General features: G+C 34.7%; 1 protein-coding gene across 2 annotated transcripts in view; it reads right to left on the bottom strand.

Annotated features, from left to right (window-relative positions):
• The window catches only part of EDIL3 (EGF like repeats and discoidin domains 3), a 413,532-nt gene that overhangs the window by 256,765 nt on the left and 143,237 nt on the right, over positions 1 to 13,530 (bottom strand). The window contains exon 3 of one of the 2 annotated variants that reach the window (XM_032335809.1): positions 9,486 to 9,515. The exons of the other annotated variant lie outside the window; for it this stretch is intronic. Within the exon in view, the coding sequence (XP_032191700.1) occupies positions 9,486 to 9,515 (30 nt within the window). The remainder of the gene's footprint in view (positions 1 to 9,485; positions 9,516 to 13,530) is intronic. 2 annotated transcript variants of the gene reach the window in all.

Below are 13,530 nucleotides of genomic sequence, written 5' to 3'. Positions count from 1 at the left end.
TTAAGGTGGGCATTATTATTATCCATCCCATTTTACAGACAATGAAAATGAAAGCTATAAAAGGAAAATACTCTACAGGCAGGAGGTAGCTATTTATCTGACAATAAAGGCACTACAAGCATAGGTTCAGGCTTGCAAGTCCATGGAGTTTTATCTTATACATCATGAACCAGGAAGTTTAATGCTTTCCTTGAGCCCACAAATCCCTGGAATATTAAATTAATACTTCTCAGTGATCTATTTGTATTAAACGTTGAGGTGAAACTAGAGACAACAACAAAAAAAAATGGACCAGACAATTGAAGATGGCCTTAAAAATAAATCCAACCAATGTAGGGAGGATTAAAAATTAAAGAAGCTCAAAGCATATGTGTGTACAGATAGTGGAACAACAAACACATTATTAAATGTTAGAAACTGTGCGTACCTGTTTCTCCGGAAATAGCTTTATATAAAGAATTAAAATATTTTACATTTACATAATTTTTATTCACTCTCTATGATAGTTAGACTTTATGTGTCAGCTTGGCTAAAACTATGGTGTCCAGTTCCTTGGTCAAATACTAGCCTAGATGTTGCTGTGGAGATACTTTGTAGCTGTCTATAATCAGTTGACTTTCAAAAAGCAGATTAGCCTCTACAGTGTGGGTGGACTTCATCTAATCAATCAGTTAAAGGCCTTAAGAGTAAAACCTAGGGTTCCCCTGGGAAAAAAGAACTTTGACTCAAGACTGTAACTTAGAAGTCCCACCTGACCATAACAGACTCTTAATCTCAAGAAACAAACTGAGGGTTGCTGTGGGTGGTGGGGGGAGGGATAGAGTGGCTGGGTGATAGACACTGGGGAGGGTATGTGCTATGGTAAGTGCTATGAATCATGTAAGACTGATGATTCACAGACTGTACCCCTGAAGCAAATAATACATTGTATGTTAGTTTAAAAAAAAGTCCTATCTGAATTTCCAGCTGATCTGGCTTGCCCTACACATTTGGGACTTGCCAAAGCCTATAATCACATGAATCAATTCCTTAAAATAAATTACACACACACACACACACACACACACACACACACACAATGTAATATATATTTAAATATATATTATATGTACTTTACATATATATATCTATATATTTTATGTATTTATACACATACACACATATGGTTTATTGACTGATTGACTGAGAGGGAGAGAGTGAGCAGGACTGGGTGGGGAGAGGCAGGAGAGAGGGAGAGACAGTCTTTAAGCAGGCTCCACACTCAGCGTGGAGTCTGACATGGGGCTTGATCTCACAACCCTGAGATTCTAACCTGAGCCAGAACCAAGAGTCAGATGCTTAACTGACTAAGCCACCCAGGTGCCCCTGTATGGTTCTCCTTCTCTGGAGAATCCTTACTGATACACTCTCCACTTCCATTTGTATACCTTTATGACCATTTTGTTTTTAATTTTATGCTTTTTCAGTATTTGAGCTTAACATTAACTTGGGTTTCATTTTTGGTTTTTCTACCAGTATTCTAAAGGACAACAGCACAAAAACCTAACTATTATTAAAAGAAATAACATGAAATTTCTATATTAAATCAAAATTTTATTTTATTTATTTTTTTTAATTTTTAATTTTTTATAAACATATATTTTTATCCCCAGGGGTACAGGTCTGTGAATCACCAGGTTTACACACTTCACAGCACTCACCAAAGCACATACCCTCCCCAATGTTCATAATCCCACCCCCTTCTCCCAAACCCCCTCCCCCCAGCAACCCTCAGTTTGTTTTGTGAGATTAAGAGTCACTTATGGTTTGTCTCCCTCCCAGTTATACCTCTGGAGTTTTTTCATTATGATGGAAGTGAGTTTCAAAAAGTTGAATTTTTAAAACTGTAGCAACATACATGCAAAGATTAATCACATTTTTTCCCCCAAGCTCAAAAAGTTTACTAAATTTGAAGAGCCATTTTCTAATATTCTTTATGTTTTGGCTATAAGTTCATGATAAAAAATCTTTATCTATAATAAGATAATATTAGCCTGGGTTAAGTAATGACAGTATTTAATACTCTTGGGAATTTCTGGACAATGAAATTTAACATGACTGTCATTTTTTTGAAATGTGGGAAAGGAAGATTACAGTTAGTAGCACATAAGAACTAGAGTTGAGTAAACTTTTTGTAGTTTCTGTAGAAACAGATCATTAAAGCAAAAAAGAAAGATCAGCTCAATAAAGATAATATATATATATATGCAGTTTTGGGAAGCATAAAAATATTTTTAAGCACATGAGAGAAAAACAAAGTATATAGTGAAGTTGAGATTTTAAAAAGTCATGATGTAAAATACTGCAAATATGAGTACAGACTTTAGTATAACTGAGATGTGTATTGAGGTTATTTTTCAACAAACAGATTTCCAGAGTCTCCTAAGAATTTTTATAAAATAATATGAAAAACATACCAAAATGTAGAACTAAAAAAGTAGTTAAAAATGACAAAGAGGTGCCCCTTAGCTCCTGATCCCGAGAGAAAGCAGGAACTAACTTTAGGCTCCAGGGGAAGTGCTTGAGTAGCTGGCTGTTTCAGAGGGATGGCAGAAGGGATCAAAGCCTGTCCAATTAGAGTGGATCTCAGGATGCTTGCTTTCTTGCTCTTTCTGGACACAGATAAAGGTGCACATAGCCATAGTAGCTTTTGGCAGACATATCACTGCCACGAGGGAATCCAGTCTGAAAGTGAAAATAAATTTTGTACTACCAAAGACAGAACAAAAAGATGGGGAAAGAAAAACAAAACAAAGACTTTTGGTATCAATGAGTTACTCATTATCAATTCTGTGAGACAATAAAATCTCTTATTATTCAAGCAATACTAAACTGACTTTTCTTTTATAACTAAAGCATGTCACACAGGAGCACCTGAGTGGCTCAGCTGGTTGAGGTCCAACTTCTGATTTCAGCTCAGTTCATGATCTAAGGGTCAGAAGATTAAGCCCCCTGTTAGGCTCTGCACTGGGTGTGGAGTCTGCTTAAGGTTCTCTGCCTCCCTCTGCCTTGCTCTCTCTCTCTCTCAAAAATAAATAAATGAATGAATGAATGAATGAATGTATGAATGGATGTATGAATGAAAGCATGTCACACAGTAACTTTTTAGAATGCATGCATTGCTAGATATTAACATATACTACTGAAGAAATTATATCTTCGAGTTATACTATGAGGGATTTTTATTATTCCATATCTCTTGGCAATATTTAACTTTACTTCAAGTTCAGATTTATACTTTTTGGGGAAAGATGATAGATTGTATAACTATATCTATATTCACAGAGGTACAAATATATTTTCTTCCTCTTGTGATAGTTTAATGCTTAAACTTGTCTAAAGAGAAAGATATGGAGTAGGTAACCTCCCAAATTCCCTACTGGTAACAAGATCTTATACTACAGGGAAGTTTATCTTAGCAAAAATATGAAAAAATATTATCTACATAAAACAGAGTTTTAAATAACAACTATTTTTTTTCTTACAGTTCAATATACTATCACACATCAATAGAAAAGTTTTATTTTATAAAAAAAACAAAAGCCATTCTATTTGGTCTTTTCACTAAAGCCTCAGGAAACTGGACAAAGCTAAATCTTTAGAAGCAATGGTTTCTTCCTTATTCCATTGAGAAGCTGCAGATAATAACTTCTGGTTTTTAGAGACTATAGCAATAATGTACTCGTTTTTATATGTAAGTTTTTAATATTTCAGCTTCCTTAGCATATCTTTATGAACAAGAATATACTTGATAAAATAATTAGTAAAGTTTCTCCAGGCACTATAGGGAAAATATATCTATATAGAAAAAGAAAAAATTTGTAACAAATACAAGGCGAACAAAAATGAGGATGTGAAGCTCTATTTCAGACCCCAAGGAAATAAAGTACTAAGATCAGAATGCAAAAGCAGCTCTTGTTCATTAGAGAATAATATGGTAAGCTTTATTCCTTTTCAAAATGCATGGGTTGTAGAATAATTGAGCAAAGTCAGCCATGCAGAATTAAATTTCATAAAAAAACAGGAACGAGTCTAAAAGAAATCTATAGCATAGTGAAGAACATCACAAAATTCACTATAACAAAGGGAAGGTTTTGTAGGGCCAAAATTAAATATTTTAAAAGAGGAAAATATCTAATCACTCTGTGTACTGTGTTTAGCTGCAGAAATATGTAACATTTGTTTTAAACATACATACACACAGACACACACACACAGACACAGACACACACATACATACACATATGCATATGTTTATACACACACATGGTTTATCTATAAGGTCACAAATATATATTTATATATGTAAAACTATAGTTACAATTCTTTATTACTGTAGTCAGTGTTCTATTATATGTTAAATGATTGGTGGTGTGTGTACTTCCTCAATGGCCAAGCTGGTCTTTTGAAAGATTAAACATATTAAAAGATTTGGAAGTAATCAGTGAAAATAATGATGCCTGGTATGCCCAGTCACTACTGTCTGCATCTCTGATGGGCATCAGGGAGGTCCCAGTAAGTTTATTATAAACTACTGTACCCAGGCAGCAATGTCTAGCATCACTACCAAGTGGGATCAGATATTGATAGTTCTCAAATAAGTTTAACATTTAAGTAAACTATGAAATCTTAACTTTATAAACATAAAGAACAGTATGGCTCTCATAAACTAGTGTTTTAACATAGCTGATTTCTAAAAAGATTCTTTTACATTCACCTAAAAGTTCCATTTTTTCTAATCATAATTTTTTGTCATTTGTTAGCTCCGTATTAATAGCTACTTTTATATAAGCCCAAACCCAGTTCTTTAATATTAAAAAAGTAACAAAGCAATTAAAAATCTCTCCTTAGGCAAGAATAGAAGAAAAAAAATCAAGCTTTGTTTTTGCGGTGATTGGAATAAAACAGTAAGCGGTTTTAATTTTAGCCACTGTCCTGTTGTAGAGCTACAAGATCTCCACAATATTGACAAGCTAGTTTTTAACTGACTTAGATCGCATTCAGTAACATTTTTCATTTCTGGCCCTGTTGTTATTCTTATAATGATTTCATCACCTTAATGAATAAATGGTATTTCTAGAGAGGTAAAATAATAGCTAATAAGACAAAATAAATTAAGAGGAATGAGGAAATTTATGTGAGGATAAGCTTGATGAAATATACCTTATGGTTAATAAATTAAATTTTATATAGATTAGCTCATTTGTAGAGGTCAGTTTTCTAATGTAAATGTCTTAATTTTTTAAAGGACACAGACACAAGTACTGGTATAATCAGTTTATGAAGCCTCTCCCTATTATGAAATTTAAATAAAAGATAAATGAAAATTGAATTTGTGCAACTGAGTGGGAAGCAACCACTGACTTAACTTTATTAAAGAGTGTTATTTTATGAAATTTAATCTAAATATCATGTATCTCCTTTCAAAAGTTAGAAACTGATTTCTTTTCAAAGTTACAAACTGATCTATATTTCACATGCACAGATACACACACACTATACACTTTTAATAATTGCAAATCTTTGTTTTTGAAGGCATATTTATTAGGCCAAAGTCTGAGGAATATAATAGCATGGTTCTGAGACTATAAAGGAATAATTTATATTACAATGTCATAAACAGAGTCTGAAGGAAATTTCAAAAGAGAGCTTCCCAAAACATAGCTGAGCAGCAGCAACATAATTGGATTGTGTGTATCACCTCTAACAGTGATTCATTGGAAAGTACAGCATCTGAATGGCCACTCTAAAAATATGAATCTCATTAGCTTGTTATTATTGGGATATAACCTAGTTTGAAGAAATTTCTTGTATTGTTCATGGATGTGCTTTTTATACTCCATGAAATAAGATGTTTAAATATCTGAGCATAAGATTCAACAAAGATAAATAAAAAGGAGCTTTCAGTAGTTACAGAAACAGGTGTTAGGTGATACTGCCCTAGTAACTCAGATGCTACATAACAAGCACCCCTAGGCTAATGCATGCCATCAGAACCGAATGATTAACAAGCAGATGCTCATATTCAATAACAGGACATATCCGCAAGAGGAGAAACACAGATGTGATGTTTTATGCTTCCGCTCCACAACAGAACACCAAAAAAAAGCAGTTATTAAGCACTTGCTTTTTTGCATGGCAATTTAGAAGTTTAAATAAGAGAAATTAGGCATATCTAAATAAATAAATACAGAATAAAGCTTAAAAATATTGTAAACATTGTAAGATGGAAATAGACTGGAGGGATCAGTTATCTGTTTGAATAATAGCATTCATAATATTCTAATAAAAGGCTAATCAAATAGGCTCTTTAGTAAAGAGAAAGGCCTATATCATTTTGTAGCATTGTAACATGAGTAAAACACTACCTAATAACTCATTAATTTTCTCAGAGTTATATTGTCTATCATTCTGATTTTTTCACACTACATGTTATTCAAGATAGAACCCTATTTATTATTCTTTTAAGAAACAGTTCTGAACAATGAGAACTTGTCACATTGTGGAATTATAATTAATCCAATTCTGTGTACTTGTAGGATAAAAACAACCTAGATTTCTTATATAATATCCATACACGGCAAACATTTAATAAATAGTATCATTCAGTATCCACTAGGGACCTGCACTGATATCATGTGTAGATTTGCTTAGAGGAATCATTCTTATTTCATAATTTGTATATTAATAACAAATAACCAGGACCCTACAACACCCCCATTTGCTTTGTTATTTTTTCTCCTATTCAATTTTGAGGAGTAGCAGATCTCCTAATGGAAACATCCAAATTATTTCATTTAAAGAAATTAAAGTATGTATTTGAAGAAGTTACTGTCCAATTATGCTGTAAATCTGAAGGAAGAATTTGAGTCTGATTAAGATACTGAAGACATTATGTAGAAACATATAAAAGTTTAATTCAGGTAAAACTTGGGGGGCAAACAAAAGATTGCATTTCACTGATGATTTAAACAGCTAGGAAAGAAATAAAAAAATAAAAGACTGTAAAATGAGTCTGAGCTTAAAGAAGATTATTCTACATAAATTCTATTAACGGAAGAAGATAAGAGTAAAAACTGAGAATTATTAACCATATATGAAATAAATATATTCTGCATAACAGTTTTAAATAAAAGGTATCTTTTGATAATTATTACTGAAAAAGAAACATAAACAGATAATAAATATTCATTTAAGAAAAATGTTGAGAAAACTGGTTGCAAGTTACCAAAAAGAACTACAATAATCTTAATCCACTTTCTACAACTATTCATATCCATTGTAAAATCAAATTTTTACAAATCTCATAATAAATATTTTGTCAAAAGGCTTAATACTGGACAATAATACTGTTTTTATTATATACTTTGATAAAATTAAAACACTTAACTTCCACTGGAAGGTTTTATATAGAAGCAGTGCCTGCTTTCCTAAATGACAAATTTTCTCAGTGCTAATCCGTGCATGAAATCTTTTATTTAATATATTCCTTAAGATTACATTTGTTCTATTCTAAAAGTCTGTGCTAAAATCACAACAAAATCACCCAGTCACATCTAAAAACAAAAATACTTTTAAACTAGAATTTAAACTTTATGATGTTCAGATCATTCTGGAGAAAAAGAAATACTTAGAGAAAAAAAATACTCAGTTGCATTTACCAAAAGATTTTCTTAGTAGGCAGATAAATTGTTAAAATAACTTAAAAATAACAAAATCACACGAAGAAATAGTTATATTATACTTAAATATCATTTATACTAGGTTAAAATTAATCCTCCCCATGCAAAAAGAATAATTCTTTGTCAATCGTACCAGAACTGTTTGGCAGGCAACAGAACAAATAAGACAGAAGAGGAATGAGCCTGGGCTAGAAAAGCATCTTGCTTGTAAGGATTGTTACAAAGAGAAAACTCAGTTAAGGTTGAGAAACACAGAGTCTTTGGGTAACCCTGTGAACACTAACACCTCAAGTAAGGGCAAAAAGAAGTCAGGAACTAGACAGAGGAGTTATAGCAATAGAGGAGTCATAGCAACAGAGGAGTTTGCTATAGAGTCATGTGACTAGATCGCTCCTAAAATGGGCTACGCAACATTGACTAGACTGGGAGAAAATAACAGGGAACCCTGAGCATCCGAATCAGACTACAAACTAATGATATTATAAAAATGAAATAATTGAGAGTTTATCTGATTCTGTGATTCTGTTACCAAAGGGATTATAATGAGTATCATGCAATAAAGCATCCTTGGGATTTATTATGAAAGTTATCTGTAAAACCTCTACTTCATTTTCTTCCATTGAATTTTTGATCTTTCAAATTTACTCCTCCAGGTAAAAATCCCCACCTGGCCACTTTTGGAGGAGGGTAGAAATCAGGACGTCTAGAACCAGCTCAAATATGAATTGAAATGACCCTACCTTGTACCTAAGTTCTAGTAACTGGGCTAGATTCCCCTCTCCTTCCTACAAAATCAGACTGCCTTTTGTCCGTTGGTTTTAGTGACCATTTCCTGCTCTGTTGCTCAGACCTAATTCCTTTCCTCAATTACTTGTCTAAGAAGGAATCTAGTACTGAGATCTGGTTTTCCTCTTCAGACCAGCCTCTGACCCCTACATCTCAAGACCTGACTCCTTTTTTCCTGATGTTGCTGGTCTGCCCAGGCCTTTTATTTATTGCTAACCTCAACAACTGTGCCGCTCACTTTATCCTTATGAAATGTGTCTGGTCTTTAGGCTCCTGGCATTTCTCTTTGATCCATCCCATGGTCCCAGAACCATTGTTGAAGATACAATACCTTCTCTACCATTAGCATTCTTCACAGTACTTAGTTCAAACCTTAGCTTGTGCTTGATAAATGCTGGTTAGCTGGATGAGCAGCAGAGTTATGCTGCCAAGTCTCAGCATTATTAAGTTATAACTGTGAAAATTGTTTTAAATAAAGTGAATGTTTGAGACAACAATATGATTTTTAACCTTAAATGTAAATGAGCAGCATGTTTAGTGCCAGTTATATATTTGATAATGCAATATTCTATCACAGAAGTTCATTTGATCATTTTCCTTTTTTTCATTCTGCTCATTTTATTAATTTTCTGCATTTTATCATTTTAGTTTTCCCTCCTCGTTTTGTTATTTTGGGTTTTTCTTAATGTTTTAATTTTCTCATTTCCTTATTCTTTAATGTTGATGTGATATTTTATATTGTGTTTTCCTCTGTAGTAGTTGATTTTCAATTTTTTTTTTTTTTATTTAGAACTTATAACCAACATCATTTAATCTGTGACAGCATAACGGGTCCAAGAAACAAAAAAAGTCAGTAAATAAAACTATGCCAGTTTTTTGGTTGAAACCTGAATAAATATACTTCAAAGGGTAAAGAAGGGTCGATTAACAAGGGCACTAAATTAAATAGAAATAATCTTAGCAACATAAGAACTTTACCTGCAGAAGTTGGCTCTTCTTCATCTGATGCTATGATAAGAGGAAAAGGGGTGCGGTGGAGACGGGGAGGATGGATGGGGGTGGGGAGGGAGAGAGAGAAAAAAAGAAAAATTGAACATAAATATATTCTGCATTTTCAAACAATGACTACAAGCTCCTGACTTGTAATTTTGTGAATTACAAAGTTATAAAATTACAGAAATCTGTCATTAGATAATTGGATAATGACAAATTAATGGGTATTTACATTAAATTAACATTTATATACTTTTATACTCTAAAATACTTATGTATTAGAAAAGACCCTTCATTTGTCTGAATCTGATTTTCCCTTCCTTTTGCAAAAAAGACTGGTCTTATTTAATTTGAATGTAAATTATAATTCCTATGAATTATATTGTTAAAAATGGAAATTGAACAGGGGCACCTGGGTGGCTCAGTGGTTAAGCCTCTGCCTTCGGCTCAGGTCATGATCCCAGGGTCCTGGGATCGAGTCCCACCTCAGGCTCTCTGTTCAGCAGGGAAGCCTGCTCCCCCCCTCTCTCTGCCTGCCTCTCTGCCTACTTGTGATCTCTGTCTGTCAAATAAATAAATAAAATCTTTAAAATAAATAGAAATTGAACATATGAATACCCCATTGTCACCACATCATGGGAATTTTCTATTAGTAAAGAGGAATCAAAAGGTATTGTTGATAGGGAAAATTTTATTCCATGAAGTAGACATTATAAATAAGATAGGGGTTACACACAAACACACTCAGCTCACAGGTACCACACACTTTAAGATTCAGAAGTGGTGATACCGTGGTGATGCCACAAGAACCTGCATTTTGAAGGTTGATACAAGGGGTTTTGACAGACGTGGTCTACAACCCACAAAGGATAAACCAGATATTATAAAAGCAGAGGTCACAATAGTAAAACAGAACTTTATGCTAAAGCAGTGGTTCATAACCGTGAATTATGAGACTGACGCGCGACCTACTGCGCTAACGAGGCACCTCATAACCGTGAATTAATATTAGAATACCAAACTCTGGGATCCACTTCAAACCAGTTAAGTCAGAATCTCTTTCAACAATACTAACTTGTAGCCAGGATTGAGATATTACTAGATGATATCAATATAAGGTAACATGAACCATAACTCAAAGTGTGAATCATTTTGATTCCTGTCTTGAAAGGGAGGAATTTAAAAAAAAAAAAAATTAGCAGGGGGTGCACAGAGAGAGAGAGAATCTGAAGTAGGCTCCACGCCCAGTACGGAGTCCCATGCAGGGGTTGACCTCACAACCCTGAGATCATGACCTGAGCAGAAATCAAGAGTGGCAGGCTTAACCAATTGAGCCATTGAGGTGCCCCAAGACATTACTAAATAACATCAATATAAGGTAACATGGGGGCACCTGGGTGGCTTAGTCATTAAGCCTCTGCCTTCAGCTCAGGTCATGATTCCATGGTCCTGAGATGGAGCCCCACACTGGGTTCCCTGCTCAGCAGGAAGCCTGCTTCTCCCTCTCCCACTCCCCTTGCTTGTATTGCCTCTCTCACTGTCTCTCTCTCCATCAAAGGAATAAACAAAATCTTAAAAAATATATATATATATATACATATATATATGTATATATATATATATATATATATATATGGTAACATGAACTCAAACAAAGGTAACATGAACTCTAACTGATTCCTGTTTTAACAGACAGAAGTTTTTAAGAGCAGCCAGACTCCAAGGGTAATAATCTGCTATGCATATGTAGGGGATTGAGCATGGTGGTTATAAGAGTGAAAAAGAGTTTACCTGAAGTTGCTTCACAATTTGGCCTAGAATGTACCTCTTCGCCTTTACACTAACAGACAGACTCTGTGAGGAGGTATTTCTGTTCTGTACACAAGTGCAGCTTACCCCGAATATGACCGTTGAGTTATATGACACCAGCCGGTGCTATTTCATTTGATTTCATGAAGTTTTAAAATAAAAATTTACTCAGCTGAACTGCTTATAAAGGAGCTTTGTTCCCAGATGATTCGTTAATCAAGGTATCACTGTGTAACCAGGGAGCAGTCTCTACTCTTTCCCATTAAGGCTACATCTGCACAGAGACACCTTAGACAAGCTGACTTTGTGTCCTGACAGTATTTTCGTCTCACGCTGTTTGGCTTGTCTCCTTGGCACATGAAGGAATGGAGAGGGCAAACACAGTTGGCATGCATGGTGTGGAGAACATAAATATTTAAAAAGCCATTTGCTGCTTTATTATGTCCAAAATATATCATAACATGTTCGAAGAAGAAAACTGTCAGCAGCTTCCAGGAATTCCCTTTTAGGAAAATACCATAAAGCCTTGTAGAAGTGCGGACTTAGATGGTCATTGTTAGTAAAAGTCTGGAGAATCAAAGTGTGGGGGGGGTCACCTTATGTGGGTGAACTCAATTTATAAAAAGCTATGATGAGATGAAAATTACTCGTATTTGATAGATACAGAGGGTTAGAGTGACTGAGCGGTTTGTCTAAGGACAATTTGAATTTGCGCTCATGTCAATGTGACTTTCGAACCAAACTCTTTCCACTCTGCCTTCCTGTCTCCCAAAGCGTTGATTCAGTATCCATTAAGAGAGAAAGGGAAAAAGGAGAAAAGAGTCCTGGAGTAAGGACTGGTTAGACCTCTGATAATGTTACTTGGACTTAAACATAACGGGGGAAAAAACTGGATGTAAGGACCAGGAAACTTCATAAGGTCCCTACAATCCAGGGATAGACACAGGCAGGTGAGATCTGGAGTATGTAGTTAAATTAACCTAAGCATGTGACGCCTAAGGAGTGAAAGATTAGAAATGCTGAGATTTTATCCCTCCATTACATATGGATAAGCATGAAATTTTCAGAAAGAACTATCCAGCACAGAAGCAAAGACAATTCTAAATTTATAGAAGTCTTAGTGATTAGAATGTCTTAAAACCAAAGCCTTCCAAGGTAAGCAGTGCACTAACCTACCCTTAAGCCTCTAATACCTAAAAGCATCTTTGTAACAGATTAACAATATTAAAGTCTGCAGATACACAAGTCTGCACAGAATTCTGTTTCTATACAACATCTCCATAACGGTGATTGGTCATGATACAAAGATGTCGCTAACCAATACTCATACTATGAAAATATACACACACAAACTCATATACATATGGGTTAGTAATACTATTAATTCACTGTTACAGTTACCTCTGGAAAGATGGCCTTGTAGGTGGCTAGCTACACTACCAAACAGAGAATCATGAACTATTAACATGTGGCAGCCAGAGCCCCAAAGGTACAAATAAGCCTCAAAGTAGACATTAGTGGCCCATTTAGTGACATTTAACTGAAATAATTACCACAGAAGATAATGCCATGCTACCCAAATGATTTTTCACTTTTCCAGTCACTTCTCAGAATTCATTGAAATCAGCAAATCAAAAAATACATCTTCGTCACATGCAAGTTCCTTTAATTCTGGAAATTAAAAACACATGCACTGGGGCCCCTGGGTGGCTCAGTCTGATTCTTGATTTTGGCTCAAATTATGATCTCAGAGTTGTGGGATGGAGCCCTGCATCAGGCTCTGTGCTCAGTGTACAGCCAACTTGAGACTCTCTCCCTTTCCCTCTCCCTCTGCTCCTTCCCCCTCTCACCTTCTCCCCACCACCCCCACCATAAATAAATAAAATCTTTACCAAAAAAAAAAAAAAAAAAAAAAAAAGCAAAGCCCAAAACACATGCACCAAGCAAAACAAAACTAAACAAATAACTCTGTATCGCTCTGCTTGGTTACAGTGCAGAAGGATGTACAGAAATGATAGTGACAGCAGAAAAATAGTAAAAATACATATTGGATCTAGAAAACAACTGTGTGGTTCTCCCATTGCTCATAACGGAATCACCATTTCATTAAGATGCCCCGGATCTACTGAATTTGAATTTGGGTGTCAGTTCAGCTTTCAGCATTTTAAAAAAGTGCAGCAGGTGAATGTTACAAACACAAAATGCTGAGAACGATGGCTAT

This window comes from Mustela erminea, chromosome 3 (genome assembly GCF_009829155.1).
Source record: "Mustela erminea isolate mMusErm1 chromosome 3, mMusErm1.Pri, whole genome shotgun sequence".
NCBI classification, from domain to species: domain Eukaryota; kingdom Metazoa; phylum Chordata; class Mammalia; order Carnivora; family Mustelidae; genus Mustela; species Mustela erminea.
The sequence above is the reverse complement of the archived record's forward strand: the minus strand, read 5'-3'. Positions and strand labels throughout refer to the sequence as shown.